This window comes from Bufo gargarizans, chromosome 6 (genome assembly GCF_014858855.1).
Source record: "Bufo gargarizans isolate SCDJY-AF-19 chromosome 6, ASM1485885v1, whole genome shotgun sequence".
Classification (NCBI taxonomy): Eukaryota; Metazoa; Chordata; class Amphibia; order Anura; family Bufonidae; genus Bufo; species Bufo gargarizans.
This window is the reverse complement of record NC_058085.1, coordinates 363,336,730-363,355,965: the sequence shown is the minus strand read 5'-3', so window position 1 is coordinate 363,355,965 and position 19,236 is coordinate 363,336,730. Positions and strand designations below refer to the sequence as shown.

Here is a 19,236-nt window from a genome sequence, read left to right as displayed (position 1 = left end):
ACCGATGCCACCGCAGTGCACTCCGCTTCTAGGACACGTTACAATTCATTCATTAACTCCACAGCTCAATGTGTTTCCTCATAATTTCCATATCGATGGTGATTATTCATAGTCATGATAGGTGTATAAAAGTGCATATAATAAAGTGCAAAGTGCAATATAAATCCTAAATACTATAATACCTTGCTGGGAATTTATGTAATGAAAAAGGAGGAGATGGCGTCTTAACTTCTATGGAGGCACGCCGCTACTCCGCGTCTATTCCTCCTCAGTGCGCATGTGTCAGTCCTCCCCCCCTTACGACGCAGTGCATAACCACCGTGCGTCACCCGTAGGCGGAGACCCAGCGTTGTGACGTCCGATCAGCTGCGTCAGCGCCTACCACGCGCAACATGCGCGCGCCAGTGTGCTGCAACAGTCACCCGCGCCACCTCACAGGTCTATTCCGCCATTTTACATTAGGGCACTCGTTTGGGCAATACCTTACGCCTCTCTTTCTCCTTCTGTTCCGTGTTACCTAAATTATCACCCAGCTAAGGTAAACGCCCGAATTATAAATTCAAACAATACAAATATGCAAACACATCGCATTAGGACGTGGATAAATCCCTGTAACCTCCATTGGGTCCACTCCATACAGCATGCTGGATACATCAGAGCATAGGCACTACAGAGGGGTATTAACTGACCATCCCTCCTGTCACCCTAAATTCGTGATATATGTGTTATGGTGTCCTTGCAAAATGCTCTATGTGGGCGAAACCATATGCGACACGAAAACCAGGTTAAATAACCACAGACAATCCATCAGGAATAGAAGAAGAGCTTTGCCGGTGTCTAAACATTTTGGGAAAAAAATCATAAGGAAAATGACCTGAGATTTATGATCTTGGATCATGTAAAACCATTAGAGAGCGGAGGAGATCGATTAACCATTCTTAAGAAAACTGAGCTTAGGTGGATTTTTCAGTTGGATACTCTGAAACCCAAAGGGATAAATGTCGAATTTAGGGTGACAGGAGGGATGGTCAGTTAATACCCCTCTGTAGTGCCTATGCTCTGATGTATCCAGCATGCTGTATGGGGTGGACCCAATGGAGGTTACAGGGATTTATCCACGTCCTAATGCGATGTGTTTGCATATTTGTATTGTTTGAATTTATAATTCGGGCGTTTACCTTAGCTGGGTGATAATTTAGGTAACACGGAACAGAAGGAGAAAGAGAGGCGTAAGGTATTGGCCAAACGAGTGCCCTAATGTAAAATGGCAGAATAGACCTGTGACGTGGCTCGGGTGACTGTTGCAGCACACTGGCGCGCGCATGATGCGCGTGGTAGACGCTGACGCAGCTGATCGGACGTCACGACGCTGGGTCTCCGCCTACGGGTGACGCACGGTGGTTATGCACTGCGTCGTAAGGGGGGAAGGACTGACACATGCGCACTGAGGAGGAATAGACGCGGAGTCGCGGCGCGCCTCCATAGAAGTTAAGACGCCATCTCCTCCTTTTCCATTACATAAATTCCCAGCAAGGTATTATAGTATTTAGGATTTATATTGCACTTTGCACTTTATTATATGCACTTTTATACACCTATCATGACTATGAATAATCACCATCGATATGGAAATTATGAGGAAACACATTGAGCCGTGGAGTTAATGAATGAATTGTAACGTGTCCTAGAAGCGGAGAGCACGGCGGCCTTGGTTGATGAAGTAATGGGTAACAATGTGATGATGTATTTATACTTGCACTTATGCACTTTATGTTCACCTGACTTGAGAAAGTTTCTGTGAAAGAACCGAAACGTTGTCAAATTTCGAAATGTGTGAATAAACTACACGTTTTTTATACTTCAAGGAGCGCTGCGGATTTTCTTTGTTTTATATATATATAGTAATAGAAGACGATAAGCAGCACACAAAAAAAAAATCAAAATGCAAAAAATTTGAAAAAAAAAAAAAAAAAAAAGCAATCCCTCTCAAGCACAAGGATCCAACAGATAAAAAAAAAAAAATTAAGAGAAAGCACTCCAATATATATATACATATACAGTGCTGCCCATAATTATTCATACCCCTGGCAAATTTTGACTTAAAGTTACTTTTATTCAACCAGCGAGTCATTTTTTTACGGGAAATGACATAGGTGTCTCTCAAAAGATAATAGGACGATGTACAAGCGGCATTATTGTGGGGGGGGAAAACATTTCTCAGCTTTTATTTACATTTGAGCAAAAAGTGTCCAGTCCAAAATTATTCATACCCTTCTCAAACTGTCACAGTCTGTGGGAAAATCAAAAGTTCTATACCATTCCAAATAGTCCAAGCTGTTCTGAAGCATCCTAATTACCCTGATTAATTGGGAACAGCTGTTTTAATCAACTCAACAGGTGAAAACCAGCAGCTCTCTGCAGTTGGTTTGTGGACAGTCATGGCTAAGACAAAGGAGCTCAGGGAGGACCTGCGGCTGCGCATTGTGGCTGCTCACAAGTCAGGAAAGGGCTACAAGGCCATTTCTAAATGTTTTCAAGTTCCAGTGGCTACAGTGAAAAGTATTATTAAATAATACAAGATGTTCCGCTCAGTGGAAAATCTCAGAGGACGTGGTCGGAAGCCAAAAGTGACACCTGTGCTGCCAGGAGGATAGTTAGAGAGGTGAAGAAGAATCCAAGGCTCACCACCAAGGCCATCCTGGTGAATCTGGGCTCTGCTGGTGGCAATGTCTCAAGGCGGACAATCCAACGGACACTGCACACTGCAGACCAAGGAGGACGCCACTTCTCCAGATAAGGCACACGAAAGCTCGCTTGGCCTTTGCAAAAACTCATCTGGACAAAGAAGAAGACTTCTGGTCTTCTGTGTTATGGTCAGTTGAAACAAAAATTGAATTGTTTGGTCACAATGATGTTTCCTTCATTTGGCGTAAAAAAGGAGAAGCCTTCAACCCAAAGAACACCATCCCCACTGTCAAACATGGTGGTGGGAACCTAATGCTTTGGGGGTGTTTTTCAGCCAATGGACCAGGGAACCTAATCACAGTAAACGGCACCATGAAAAAAGATCAACACATGAGGATTCTCACCGAGAACATCGGGCAGTCTGCAGAGATACGTGGCCTTGGGCACCAGTGGACATTTCAGCATCACAATGACCCAAAACACACAGCAAAAGTGGTGAAGAAATGGTTAGCAGACAACGACAGTAACGTTTCGGAGAGGCCCAGCCAGAGTCCAGACTGGAATCCAATTGAGAATCTGTGGAGGGAGCTAAAGACCAGGGTGATGACAAGAAGACCCTCCAACCGGAAAGATTTGGAGCTCATTGCTAAAGATGAATGGGCAAAAATACCTGTGGAGACAAAAAGCTGCTCTGCGATTATAGGAAGCGTTTGATTGCTGCAATAGCCAATAAAGGCTTTTCTATTGATTATTGAGAAGGGGGTGAATAATTTTGGACTGGACACTTTTTGCTCAAATGTAAATAAAAGCTGCGAAATGTTTTTCCCCCCCCACAATAATGCCTCTTGTGCATCGTCTTATTATCTTTTGGGAGACGCCTATGTCATTTCCCGTCAGAAAATTACTTGCTGGTTGAATAAAAGTAACTTTGAGTCAAAATTTGCCAGGGGTATAAATAATTATGGGCAGCGCTGTATATACACAAACACACCTCATACTAATGGAACAAATGTCCATGATTTTATTTTTCTTGGAAATAACACCCCCATATGCTCTTTTTTTTTAGATCCAGTGACCAACCGGGCTCTCCATGGGTAAGCTAGGTGGAGGCTTCCACCTAGCAGTGAGCCCGGTGACATCACCGTCACTAATGGGCAGAGCTAAAGGTCAGAGCTAAAGCCCGCCCATCAGTGCTGGTGACGTCATCGGGAACAGTGCTAGGAGGAAGCCTCCCCACCTAGCTGTGCAGGGCCAGGGAGAGCATCGGAGCATGAAATACTTTGATTCTCATGTCAGAGGGGCTGAATGGGAGAATACGGGGATATGGCCGGGTTCAGCTCTGAACCCAGACAACCTCTTTAAAAGGGTTTTCCTAGATTTTAATCCTTTGAGCCCGGGAGGTTTTTTCCATTGCACCCGGCTCCCCCGATCTGCGCGCTTCCTGGTTTCTGTGCCTCCAGATGCACCTCAGATGACCACAGCATCTGAATGGTTAAAAGCCCACAGTCAGCATTACCACCGATCGCGGACATTACACATCGCCTTACAAAATATAGTAACTGTACTTGTTATCACACTGTGTCGTCAATAGCCTAGGAAAAGCTGCACGAAGGCCGAGGCAGTCACAGCAGCGCCGCTGTCTTCTCAAACAGCCGATTGCCGGGGGTCCCGGGTGTCGGATCTCCACCGATCAGATACTGAAGACCTATCCAGAGGATACGTCATCAGTATTAAAATTCCAGAAAAACCCCTTTAAAGTTTACTGTCCACCAATACCCCTGTCAGTGACATCTACATCTGTTATCTACAGTGCTATAATAAAAAATACATATGTTTATCTTTGGCACCTAATTTCCAGGGATCGTACTGGATGATTGACAGCTGTCCCAAAGAAGATGTAGCCCTCCCCCGCAGAAAGCGTCCACACCTCGACGATGAGGTAAGCAGACACCTGCCATGGCAGCATCACTACATATTACATTAAGGAATTGCACTGTGAGCGATATACCTAATAAAATGGTACTGAAGTAATTGCAGTCTTTACTTCAAGATGACTTCAAGGGTAAGGGCTGAAGGGAAGACTAATTCCAGCCACTGCCCTGCATTTATGGCAGCCTGTACAAACAAGACCAGACAGTATGTCTATGGTCAGCAATACACAGAATGTCTCCCAGTCATATAATGTAATGATTTCTATGCACAGCTCTCCCAGGACTCCCCCGAACCGGAGGTCAATAAAAGCCCCATGAGTTCCACCAGTGATGTGTCCTTACCTACAGAAAACACTCAAGGTCATCACATGGAGGGCAACTCAACCCTCCCCAGCTACAGCCAGGTAAGTTACCAAGAGCAATGTGTAACACAGACTGTAATCAGCACTCAGCACCAACTACAAGAATATAACCACTATAATACTGCTCCTATGTACAAGAATATAACTACTATAATACTGCTCCTATATACAAGAATATAACTACTATAATACTGCCTCCTATGTACAAGAATATAACTACTGTAATACTGCTCCTATGTACAAGAATATAACTACTATAATACTGCTCCTATATACAAGAATATAACTACTATAATACTGCCTCCTATGTACAAGAATATAACTACTATAATACTGCTCCTATGTACAAGAATATAACTACTATAATACTGCTCCTATGGACAAGAATATAACTACTATAATACTGCTCCTATGTACAAGAATATAACTACTATAATGCTGCTCCCTATGTACAAGAATATAGCTACTATAATACTGCTCCTGTGTACAAGAATATAACTACTATATTACTGCCTCCTATGTACAAGAATATAACTACTATAATGCTGCTCCTATGTACAAGAATATAACTACTATAATAATGTCTCCTATGTACCAGAATATAACTACTATAATACTGCTCCTATGTACAAGAATATAACTACTATAATACTGCTCCTATGTACAGGAATATACTAGAATACTGCTCCTATGTACAAGAATATAACTACTATAATACTGCTCCTATGTAAAATAATATAACTACTATAATACTGCTCCTATGTACAAGAATATAACTACTATAATACTGCTCCTATGTACAAGAATATAACTACTATAATACTGCTCCTATGTACAAGAATATAACTACTATAATACTGCTCCTATGTACAAGAATATAACTACTATATACTGCTCCTATGTACAAGAATATAACTACTATAATACTGCTCCTATGTACAAGAATATAACTACTATAATACTGCTCCTATGTACAAGAATATAACTACTATAATACTGCTCCTATGTACAAGAATATAACTACTATAATACTGCTCCTATGTACAAGAATATAACTACTATAATACTGCTCCTATGTACAATATAACTACTATAATACTGCTCCTATGTACAAGAATATACTACTATAATACTGCCCTATGTACAAGAATATAACTACTATAATACTGCTCCTATGTACAAGAATATAACTACTATAATACTGCTCCTATGTACAAGAATAACTACTATAATACTGCCCTATGTACAAGAATATAACTACTATAATACTGCTCCTATGTACAAGAATATAACTACTATAATACTGCTCCTATGTACAAGAATATAACTACTATAATACTGCTCCTATGTACAAGAATATAACCACTATAATACTGCTCCTATGTACAATATAGCTACTATAATACTGCTCCTATGTACAAGAATATAACTACTATAATACTGCTCCTATGTACAGGAATATAACTACTATAATACTGCTCCTATGTACAAGGAATATAACTACTATAATACTGCTCCTATGTACAAGAATATAACTACTATAATACTGCTCCTATGTACAAGAATATACTACTATAATACTGCTCCTATGTACAAGAATATAACTACTATAATACTGCTCCTATGTACAAGAATATAACTACTATAATACTGCTCCTATGTACAAGAATATAACCTACTATAATACTGCTCCTATGTACAAGAATATAACTACTATAATACTGCTCCTATGTACAAGAATATAACTACTATAATACTGCTCCTATGTACAAGAATATAACTACTATAATACTGCTCCTATGTACAAGAATATAACTACTATAATACTGCTCCTATGTACAAGAATATAACTACTATAATACTGCTCCTATGTACAAGAATATAACTACTATAATACTGCTCCTATGTACAAGAATATAACTACTATAATACGCTTCCTATGTACAAGAATATAACTACTATAATACTGCCTCCTATGTACAGGAATATAACTACTATAATACTGCCTCCTATGTACAGGAATATAACTACTATAATACTGCTCCTATGTACAAGAATATATCTACTATAATACTGCTCCTATGTACAAGGAATATAACTACTATAATACTGCTCCTATGTACAAGAATATAACTACTATAATACTGCTCCTATGTACAAGAATATAACTACTATAATACTGCTCCTATGTACAAGATATTACTACTATAATACTGCTCCTATGTACAAGAATATAACTACTATAATACTGCTCCTATGTACAAGAATATAACTACTATAATACTGCTCCTATGTACAAGAATATAACTACTATAATACTGCTCCTATGTACAAGAATATAACTACTATAATACTGCTCCTATGTACAAGAATATAACTACTATAATACTGCTCCTATGTACAAGAATATAACTACTATAATACTGCTCCTATGTACAAGAATATAACTACTATAATACTGCTCCTATGTACAAGAATATAACTACTATAATACTGCTCCTATGTACAAGAATATAACTACTATAATACTGCTCCTATGTACAAGAATATAACTACTATAATACTGCTCCTATGTACAAGAATAAATACTATATACTGCTCCTATGTACAAGAATATAACTACTATAATACTGCTCCTATGTACAAGAATATAACTACTATAATACTGCTCCTATGTACAAGAATATAACTACTATACTACTGCTCCTATGTACAAGAATATAACTACTATAATACTGCTCCTATGTACAAGAATATAACTACTATAATACTGCTCCTATGTACAAGAATATAACTACTATAATACTGCCTCCTATGTACAAGAATATAACTACTATAATACTGCTCCTATGTACAAGAATATAACTACTATAATACTGCTCCTATGTACAAGAATATAACTACTATAATACTGCCTCCTATGTACAAGAATATAACTACTATAATACTGCCTCCTATGTACAGGAATATAACTACTATAATACTGCTCCTATGTACAAGAATATAACTACTATAATACTGCTCCTATGTACAAGAATATAACTACTATAATACTGCTCCTATGTACAAGAATATAACTACTATAATACTGCTCCTATGTACAAGAATATAACTACTATAATACTGCTCCTATGTACAAGATATAACTACTATAATACTGCCTATGTACAAGAATACTACTATAATACTGCTCCTATGTACAAGAATATAACTACTATAATACTGCTCCTATGTACAAGAATATAACTACTATAATACTGCTCCTATGTACAAGAATATAACTACTATAATACTGCTCCTATGTACAAGAATATAACTACTATAATACTGCTCCTATGTACAAGAATATAACTACTATAACTGCTCCTATGTACAAGAATATAACTACTATAATACTGCTCCTATGTACAAGAATATAACTACTATAATACTGCTCCTATGTACAAGAATATAACTACTATAATACTGCTCCTATGTACAAGAATATAACTACTATAATACTGCTCCTATGTACAAGGAATATAACTACTATATACTGCCTCCTATGTACAAGAATATAACTACTATAATACTGCCTCCTATGTACAAGAATATACCTACTATAATACTGCTCCTATGTACAAGAATATAACTACTATAATACTGCTCCTATGTACAGAATATAACTACTATAATACTGCTCCCTATGTTACAAGAATATAACTACTATACTACTGCTCCCTATGTACAAGAATATAACTACTATAATAATGCCCTATGTATAAGAATATAACTACTATAATAATGACTCCTATGTACAAGAATATAACTCCTATAATACTGCCCCTATGTATCAAGAATATAACTACTATAATATGCCTCCTATGTACAAGAATATAACTACTATAATACTGCCTCCTATATACAAGAATATAACTACTATAATACTGCCTCCTATGTACAAGAATATAACTACTATAATACTGCTCCTATGTACAAGAATATAACTACTATAATACTGCTCCTATGTACAAGAATATAACTACTATAATACTGCTGCCTATGTACAAGAATATAACTACTATAATACTGCTCCTATGTACAAGAATATAACTACTATAATACTGCCTCCTATGTACAAGGATATAACTACTATAATACTGCTCCTATGTATAGAAGTATAATTACTTGAGGCTACTATCTGATCTGACAGACAATTGATTTCTTAGCTGTGTTTTTCCCGCCTTGTGTATAGCAGTAGTAGGATATGAATGTCTTGGTTGCTCTGGCCGTTGCCATGGTAATAAGTGCCCCCCCTCTGTCTTGCAGGCTGCCTCTGCTCATATGCCAACAGACTCCAGGACTTCATCCTACAACAACAGCGACTGCTACAAGTTTTCCTTCTCGGAGATCCCCGACCTCAGCTGTTCCTTCCGCAGCCTATACCGTACATTGCAGGGTAAACAGGGTGAGAATGGAGGGGGGGGGGGGCGCAGGAACGTGGGCGGAACGGATACACAGAACCCGTCATACAGCGGCTATCGCTTCATAAATTATGCAAATTAATCATTGTACATTTAAAAATCCTGCAACTTTGTAACGCAGTTTGTTTGAAATTCTCGTCATTTTCAAGATCTCTGCTCACCGTCAATGAATAGGGGTGTTCAAGTTTACATGCACTGCAATGGGACGACAGCATCCAGCTGTCGTGACACTACAACTCTCAGCCACTGGGTAACTTGGCATGCTAGGGGTTGTAGTTCTACAACAGCAGGAGGGAGGCAGGTGGCGCATTACTAGTCTTGGCCCTTCTATATAGCAGGGATGCCCAACCTGCGGCCCTCCAGCTGTTGCAAAACTACAACTCCCATCATGCCAAGACAGCCTACAGCAAGGCATGATGGGAGTTATAGTTCTACAACAGCTGGAGAGACGCGGGTTGAGCATCCCTGCTATATAGTCCGGAGATTAGCCATATTGGGTCTGACTGTAAACAACAAATGTTCCCTCTTCGCTGAAAGCAAGCAGAGATCTTGAAAATAACCCAAGTATGTTAGGATTTGGCAGGCAGATAGTGATTCTTCATCTCTCCGTCCAGGGCTGTCACCTCTCCCCACTGACGTACAGCCGCCATCGTCAAGCTGCTGCATGTACCAGCAGAATTCGGGGGAGTCCTCCTCGCTGCACCCCCACAACGTCCCCTCCATGAACGCGCCCTCCTCTTCTCACCATCAAAGCCAGCACCAGCAGCCGCCCTACCTGCCCTCCCAGCAAATGCCTCGCCCCCCTGCCACCGGGATGTCTATGGGTACGTTCTGTCTGTGAAGTCTGCCATTACTAGATCCATTGTCTTGGCAGAAGAGCTTGCAATTACTTTCTTCTCCCCCCCCCAGGACTTCCCAGTGACTGGTGCTCCAACATAGACTCCTTAAAGGAAAGCTTCAAAATGGTCAGCAATTTGGACTGGTCAAACGTGGATCTGTCCCAGTTCTCAGGTAATCCTGCAATTAAGAGGGGAGGGGGGTAATATCTGGGAATGATGCTCGTGGGTCCCCCTACTGGAGAGCGAAGGAAGTAACGTTTGTAAGAAGTAGTCATAATGTATAGTACAAGGGGGCAACTGTCTGATCATTTAGAAACAACATAGCGATACAGTTTGCCTTGCCCTCTAGTCCCATCCAGAACTACACTCGCAGCAGAACTCTGAATGCAGCTTTGGGTGTGACTGGAGTATAAAATATATTTGACGTGTGATTTAAAGGGGCACTCTTATCAATTGATCTCTCCTCTGGCCAGACCTGATGGAGAGTCTACGTCAGGCAGAACTGAAGAACTGGAGCCTGGATCAGCACCACATCGCCAGCTTGTGCGACTCCTTAAGTCACCTGCTCAGTCACACCGGACTCCTGCCTCCCGGCTCCTCACATGGACAAGCGGCGTCCTGCCAGGCTCAGTGCCTGCCCCCCACCACCAGCAGCGCCTGCGCACTCCAGGGGGCAAAGCCAGGTCATACCATGGCAGGTAGGCATGATGGGGGGGGGATCTCAGCAGCTGCACCCCCCAGATTATACCATCATGATTGTAAAAAAAAATTAAATCAGACATCATATAGTACCGCCCTGTACCTCACACGGATCCAGAGATCTCCCCCGTCATTGCTCGAATTGCTCTACTACCTTTTATTTTAAGCTGACAGCTTAGAGGGGCGTGTCCTTGCTCAGGGAGTGTGTCCTTTCCTGTGCAGAGGGTGTTAGTTGAAGGATACAACCGAGCACGTGCTTCCATCTCAGTGAGCAGGACAGAGAAACTAGACAAAGGACAGACAGCAGGTGGCGCTGTGCGGGCAGAATGCAGGGAATAGTAACTATACAAGGGGTTTTTCTATTTTATTTTTTTATTAGGCAGGAAGCAGGGGGTATTGTAAAATAAGAAGAAAAAAAAGAAAACAAGAAAAACTTACCTTTAGGCTACATTCACACGTCAGTATTTTTCTATATCCCGAATTTCGGTCCGTTTTTTGCGGATCCGTTGTTCCTGAAAATGTTTCCGTATGTCATCCGCAAAAAACGGAAACATGTATAAATTTCACAAAGCAAATAAAGTTGTTTGGATTTCTTTGAAAAAAAAAAAAAAAGTGAATAAGTGATTTCTGTGGCAGGATTTCATTTCCAGGAACGGATTCCGCATAAAACGGATAACATACGTAATGACATACGAATGTCATCCGTTTTTTGCGGAACCATTGACTTTGTATTGTACCAAGATCCGATTTTTGCGGAAAAGAATAGGACAAGTTTTATATTTAATCGGACATGCGGAACGAAACAACGGAAACGGACAGCACACATTGTGTTGTCCGATTTTTTTCAGGACCCATTGAAAATGATTGGGTCCAGATCTGGTCCTGATCTGTTCCGCAAAAAACGGAACAGATCAGGAAAGAAAAAACGGACGTGTGAATGGACCCTTAAAATGTCTCCGCTGCCCCTGGCTGGGCTCGCCATGGTCATTTGGCACTCAACGCTGACCTGACGCTGCAGCCAGTCGCTGGCCTCAGCGGTCGCATGCCCTTCATGCATCTGACTTGCTGCAGCGGTCATGTGAACATGACGTCATCACTGCAGGAACAGCGGGGGTTGCAGTGGGACATTTTTTCTAGGATTGGAGAACCCCTTTAACTCTGCGCAGGCGATTTGGAGGACAACAATGATCGGGAACCCTTTAAAAGAATTATATAAAACATGGCTGCTCGCTTTCACATACGGTATTACGGATCTGATCTATTCATGAAGCTGCAATACCGGACACAACCTCTGGACAGGTGTGGCGCTGTTTTTGTAAGAAAGCAGCCATATTTTTCTAATTCTGTACAACCCCTTTAAGATGGAAGATGACTTTTTTGGGGGAACCCCCCAGATTTACACATATATCTCCCTGGACTGGTAGTGTATGTATTCTAGCGATTATTTATGACGGTTTTTCTTTCTTTTTACCCTCAGTTACCTCCTACGGGCAGAACCAGCAGCTTCCGGCATCCTGTGGTCACAATTTCATTGCACCCCCTGGGTTTCCCATTCAAACCCAGGCCCCCCCAACATACAGCCAACAAGGTGAGGCCTGCGGGGAATAAATGCAATCGTCCAGATGAGGGTCTGTGTATCAGGGAAATTAAAGGGGATGTCCAAGGGGGAGGTCACTACGGATGTTTAGCTATGCTGGCTGATAGGACTGCAGACTCCAGCTTAGCTGCATTGTCTACTGGAGACTAAGGTAGACTGAAATCCACAACTGCAGCTTTGTGCCCCTAATGCTTTACTCTGCAGCTCTGCTCCTTTAGTACAGGGCCATGTTCAATGACTTCAGTTTTAGCAGCACTGTCTATCAGTCTGAAACCAACCCCCTTTCTCATATTAGGCTGAGCCTTCAGCTTTGGGCCCCCAACACTTTACACAGCAGCTCCATTAGGGCATGGCAGTGAACAGACTACAGATTCAGCTGCATTGTTTGAGGTAGTATAAAATATTCCCATTAGCTGAGCTCTGTGCCCCCAATGCTTTATACTGCAGCTCTGCTTTATTAGGATGGAGCCACGGTCAAGGACTTTAGGTGAAACGTCCATTGGTATCTGAGCCATTAGCGTTGGGTCCCCAATGCTTTAGGGCTCATGCACACAAACGTGTTTTGCTTCCGTTTCCGTTCCGTTTTTTTTATAGGTCCGTATGCGTAACCATTCATTTCAACTGGGCTTTAAAAAAACAAACAAACAAAAAAAAAAAGGAAAAAGTGTGCATTCCGTGTCCGTATGTCCGTTCCGCAAAAAATATAGAACATGTCCTATTCTTGTCCATATTGCGGAAAAGGACAGGCATTGTTACAATGGATCAGCACAACAAAAAAAAAACGATGCAACACGGATTTTTTTGCAGATCCGTGTTTTGCGGACCGCAAAATACATACCGTCATGTGCATGAGCCCTGCATTGTCTATTGGTGTCTATGGTCGTCGGAAATCCACCTCTCATCTCTTGGCTGCGCCTAACATCTGTGGTCTCCCCTATACTTTACACTGCAGCTTTATTAGTAGGCAGTAAATGTATAGACAGCTGAAAAAGGGGCTAGATTATAATAAAACATGGGTGATTTCTTCCAGAAACAGCGCCACCCTTACCCATGAGGTGTGTCTGGTATTGCAGCCCACACACTAGCCAGAGCTGTGGCTAGGTGGCGCCGCGCTTCTGTGATATGGCGGCTGGAAGCTTGGTAACAATTATAAACTAAGCAGGGATAAACTGGAATCGCCATTACGATGGGGAGGGGGTTGTAGTTTTCTAAACTTCTTCCTGAAGTGTTCACCGATCCTTTTCCAACCCACAGGTCGCCATTCTCAACGCGCTATGTATCCGCCAACTCGCCAGGTACTCCGTTATCCGCCCAGCGAAGAAATACAAGACGACTTTGATTGGGACTCTATCGCTTAAAGACTCTGCACTGCAAAACCCCAGGCGGAATGCAAAAGAAATCAAGGCGAGGGTTAAATCCTCCCTCCACGTGTATAGATATATATAAATATATAAATGTATATCTTCGCCCGACAATCAGGGCCAATGGGCCCCTCACTGGATAAGGAGACAATTCATGAAGACCCTTCCCACACACAGACTCTTCAACCTCTCCCTCTGTGACACTGACGAGTAAGAGAAACGGCGAGGACGGCGACTTCCTCCGACCGCCTAGTATTTCCCAGTGCCAAGGTGATCCGGTGTTACCGTGGGAGAGGGCATTCGTGGTGTCTCTGGGGAGCGGAAGGCTGGGTGGCCACTCCACCCAAGGCCAACTTATTTATAAAGCGTACACCTATTGCACAGCACAAAGTGTTAACCAAGGAGTCTGCAGCCATCTTGGACTTGAGACGTTGGTGAGATTTCCTACAGACTTTCCCCCAGTCTCTGGACAGAGCCTATCCCAAAATCCCGGAAACAACTGTTCGCAAAGCCGCGCGATTGTCCTTCCTCTTTGTATTGCTACAGTTTCATGTTAGATGTCTCTTATGGTTTAACCGTTTTGTTGTGAAGTTCATTGCTGTAGTGGTATGTGGCACTGAGTGGACCCTACAACGCCATGCGTGGCTTCATGGTTTGCGCACCACAAAAACAAGGCTTTTTTTTTTTCGTATAATAACTCCCTCCAGCACTTCTTGTTTTCGGGCGAATTCCAGGGTTGGGTTCCATCTTGAATCGTCACAGGACTGGCAATGATGGTTCCCGGGCACGCAAGTCACGGTAGACTTGTCTAGTATGGAGCTAATCTCAGAAGACAAAGACCACCACAGTGATGAGTAGTTCAGGATCGGAGAATCCATGGCTGGTTGATGGGCACAGTCTACTAGTCAATGATTATCCTGGCCACATGTGGGCACAGTCCACTAATCAATGGTTATCCTGGTCATAGTGGACACACTCCACTAGTCAATGATTATCCTGGTCATAGTGGACACAGTCCAGTAGTCAATGGTTTTTCTGATCATATATGGACACAATATACTAGTCAATGGTTATCCAGATTATGTGTGGGCACAGTCCACTAGTCAATAGCGATTTTGGTCATGTGGGCACAGCCCACTAGTCAATGGTAATCCTGGTCATGTGAGCACAGTCCACTAGTCAATGGCGATCCTGGTCATGTGAGCACAGTCCACTAGTCAATGGTTATCCAGATTATGTGTGGGCAAAGTCCACTAGTCAATGGCGATCTTGGTCATGTGGGCACAGTCCACTAGTCAATGGCGATCCTGGTCATGTGAGCATAGTCCACTAGTCAATGGTTATCCAGATTATGTGTGGGCACAGTCCACTAGTCAATGGCGATCCTGGTCATGTGAGCACAGTCCACTAGTCAATGGTTATCCAGATTATGTGTGGGCAAAGTCCACTAGTCAATGGCAATCTTGGTCATGTGGGCACAGTCCACTAGTCAATGGCGATCTTGGTCATGTGGGCACAGTCCACTAGTCAATGGCGATCTTGGTCATGTGGGCACAGTCCACTAGTCAATGGCGATCTTGGTCATGTGGGCACAGTCCACTAGTCAATGGCGATCTTGGTCATGTGTGGGCACAGTCCACTAGTTAATGGCGATCTTGGTCATGTGTGGGCACAGTCCACTAGTTAATGGCGATCTTGGTCATGTGTGGGCACAGTCCACTAGTTAATGGCGATCTTGGTCATGTGTGGGCACAGTCCACTAGTTAATGGCGATCTTGGTCATGTGTGGGCACAGTCTACTAGTTATAAAAATCAGACGGTTTAAATCTTGATGGGCCTTGGCCACTCAATAGTCATTTTACTTGTTTAAAAGACTTGAAGAGCACTGGTCAATCAATGTCTTGCTGTTAACCAGGTGTTAACCACCGAATGGCCAGTAGCATAGTTTCGAAGGGAGTGTATACAGGGTCATCTTCAGGCAGACCACATCATTGTATTATAAAGTACTCTTCAGTATAAATCGATGCATTATACAAGGTAGCAGATCAGTATTCGGCTTTGACTTGGAAAGAGGTTTAGGGCATCCTGGTTGGTGAGTGTTCTTCTTCCCGGCAGATCGGTCAGTGCCCTGGTGTTACAGGATATGGTTCAGATCAATGAGCGCCGTGGAGTTTCACGCTGGTGTCGGTACTGGAACGGTGTGTAAAGTGTCCCCCACGTTCTCTTTAAAATTCAATTTCATAAGTTTTTCCTAAAGGGTTCTTAATTTTATTTACAATATGGCGGCAGTTATAGCTCCCCAGGGCAGGTCCGTCTGTTTCCCAATACAGGAGCAGAATACATCTAGAGATTCAGCAAGTTAGATCGCGGCAGCTTTTAACATGAAGCCGTAAACGTTATAACCAAGGCACCGCTAAATGTAATTTTTAGCAGCTTGACTAAAGACGACTGACAGACTTGTCCTTGTTGTTGGAGCGCCGCTGGTTTCCTGGAGACAGCCTTGTGGACACAGTGACTGCTGATGAAGTGTGTAGATGACCTGTCGATCGCTGGTCTGTGATTAGGACGGTCCAGGATTGATCGTCTTCATGATGTCATCGGTTTTGCTATGACTGTGGTTGTTTACATGTCTACGGATGCACTGCCCCAACTATCCAGCATTATGGTCACCATCAAACCCTTAGCAGGGACATTTTCCTCCATTCCCAAACTCAAGGCATCAAACGACGATCATGCCCGATCCAATCTATCCATACAGCCCAAGGCAATGGGAATCCACCGGGGAATGTTTCCTCTATCATAGAATCGTAGCATCCTTCACATCAGTCTTCGATGTTGGGTGAAAGAGGAAGAAAACTGTAGCCGACAAGCTGCCCCGGGATCATTAAACACAACCGCCATTCTCCCTGTCGGAAGCCATGTTTGTGACTCCCAATTATTCTTTCTGTTCAGAATGAGGCTCGATGGACGCTTATTAAACATATCAGCAGAACGTGGCTTTGCTTGGTGTTATTGCGATGGCTCTGCTGGAGGCGGCTGCACTCCAGGCACAAAGAATGCACACAAATGAGTATAAAAAGGTATATATATTTCTTCATACAAAATACATATTAATACAAAAATATGCACAGAGATACATAAATGAGTAGAGACTGCTGATTATAATATAATATCACAGCCTCTCTCTGGCAGGAGTCCGTCACTGCGTCAGATACAATATCAACTTCTGTACATAAAACAGATTTTTATTAAAATATATAAATATATAAATAACTGTATAAAATAAAATTCATCCAACATCCTGGAGAACAGGCTCACCGTAACCCAGAAACCCATCAGAAAGGGCAGACCCATCCAGTAAGGATCCACAAATGGACAAACCCTTCGTAGAATGAAGTTGTTTCCAAAGATGTTGCTGCAAGTCCGTCTTCTATAAACCTGCACCCCCAATGGTGGAAGTGCCAGGAGCTCGAAGGAGGGGGGGGGGATTTTTAACAACCACTTTAATAAGAGTAATAGATGCTAAAAACAAAAATGGGACCATTGTGCTTTCTGAAAACCATCTCTGCACCCCATTGGTTGCAGCCTTTGTTGGCAAGAGAGCGACAACTATTAAGTTCTAAGAACCAGAAAATGTTGATCAGAATGGTTGTCATTTTATTGCATTTCCTATATCCCACCCCATATTTCCACTAAGATTGTTTAGTGTGAATTTACAGACTGGATGGACCTACCCTTTAAATGGTTCACAGCAATTTCATACAATTCCATGAGTCTCTGTAACAATCACACATGTGGTCCCCGCAATCTCTCTCTGTAGTACGTGTCCAACCCCAACGCCCTGTTTCATGAACTGATTGTCACTGCGATCACTGAGGGGGTCACATGTCTGTCTTGTAGTTGTACACAGATTGATATGCTACATACACCTCCTCCTGGATTTATATAGGTAGTCCTTAAAAATAAACTGCTATGTGCAATTCCCTAGTATACAGGTATAGGTTTAAAGCAACTTGGCTACTGTGGGAACCCCTCTGCCCACAAAAACAGACAGAAATTGTCAAGATTGTCTACACCAGGCAACCAGAAGCTTAATCTGAGACGACACAGCTACCCGATACTTGGACTCGTACACACATCAGAGATGACAACCTCAGGGTTTACCACCAGCACAATAATGTGATGCTATAAGCTTGGTTTTTAACGTAAGCTACATACAGTAAAACAGCGAGTGCTTCTGATGACCAGCAGCAGAGCATTTCAAGAAAGGGTTAGGGTCGGACCCCATTGCGGTACCTGTATCACATACACGTATTATAACCGATTCCTGTAAGATCAGAACACCATACTGAACATCACAACCTGACTTTATAAAACACTACTTTGTGCAATGATCAGAGTCTACAAAGTTGATCTAGTGCATCTTATCAGATACAGACCCATGTGTGACACTGCAAACTTATGGTAAGACACTTTCTGATGTCTAAAAATCTTGCCAAATAATTATGTCTCCAACTGAAACTTGGGCATATCATATAGAAGTTCCAAACATTACCTTTTTTCAATGACAAATAGATTACTCAAAGGGCTGAGTTCAGACCCCATTGCAGTACCTAAGAATCTGTAAACTTCACATCACAACCAAGCCTGTGTGTGGTCACCATGGGACATTGACATCAATGGAATGGATTTTTGCATCCGCTGCTTCCCGATAATAAATTCAAATCTCCTACATGTAGCACCAACCAACAACACACACCAATCACACATCATCAATGAATCCTGTAACAGACATCATTTTCAACCATGCTGAATCTTTGAACTCCCGCACAGAGGCTAATGAGCCAAATAAATGGGTCACTGATCAGTCGCTGGGACCAATACACTTCTGGAGTAATGCAACTGGACTTCTGTAAGGCAGGTAAAGGGGGAGAACCCCTTTCCCAGGACGGATTAGCCCACTGTGCTCTCTCACTGACCCAACCAGTTTCTCCAAGAGCAAGAGACCTGCGTGCCTCGCGGGACTTCATGTTAATATGCACATTCAGGTTGTCGGAAGGCCAAGGCTGCGGTTTAATGTGTCATCCAGTCGGATAGTTTCCCTCTCCAGTACCTGAGGTCTAGTATCAGAGGTCACTGCCGCCAGTGAACGAGTCAGATTGTGTCTCAGGCTCATAAGATCGTCAGTGGTGCGGGCACATCTGTGTATATACCAGGAACGATGTCCGCGTTCTTTCTCCAGCTGTGACTTTAAAAAGGAGATCTGTGCGAGGAGATACAAAATCGCTGTAATTGTTAG

At 42.3% G+C, this 19,236-nt stretch overlaps 2 protein-coding genes across 7 annotated transcripts in view; one reads left to right on the top strand and one right to left on the bottom strand.

Annotated features, from left to right (window-relative positions):
• The window catches only part of LOC122940614 (forkhead box protein J2-like), a 28,212-nt gene extending 11,283 nt beyond the window's left edge, over positions 1-16,929 (top strand). For 5 of the 6 annotated variants that reach the window (XM_044297261.1, XM_044297265.1, XM_044297259.1 and 2 more), the window contains exons 4-11: positions 4,544-4,624; positions 4,889-5,020; positions 9,287-9,425; positions 10,056-10,265; positions 10,351-10,452; positions 10,754-10,978; positions 12,457-12,567; positions 13,831-16,929. In XM_044297261.1, the coding sequence (XP_044153196.1) occupies positions 4,544-4,624; positions 4,889-5,020; positions 9,287-9,425; positions 10,056-10,265; positions 10,351-10,452; positions 10,754-10,978; positions 12,457-12,567; positions 13,831-13,934 (1,104 nt within the window). In that variant the 3' untranslated portion in view covers positions 13,935-16,929. The remainder of the gene's footprint in view (positions 1-4,543; positions 4,625-4,888; positions 5,021-9,286; positions 9,426-10,055; positions 10,266-10,350; positions 10,453-10,753; positions 10,979-12,456; positions 12,568-13,830) is intronic. The other variant, XM_044297260.1, reaches the window with a different exon arrangement.
• Positions 16,930-17,014: 85 nt separating this feature from the next.
• The window catches only part of LOC122942227 (centrosome-associated protein CEP250-like), a 32,012-nt gene continuing 29,790 nt past the window's right edge, over positions 17,015-19,236 (bottom strand). The window contains 1 exon segment of the mRNA XM_044299729.1: positions 17,015-19,200. Within this exon segment, the coding sequence (XP_044155664.1) occupies positions 18,982-19,200 (219 nt within the window). The 3' untranslated portion in view covers positions 17,015-18,981.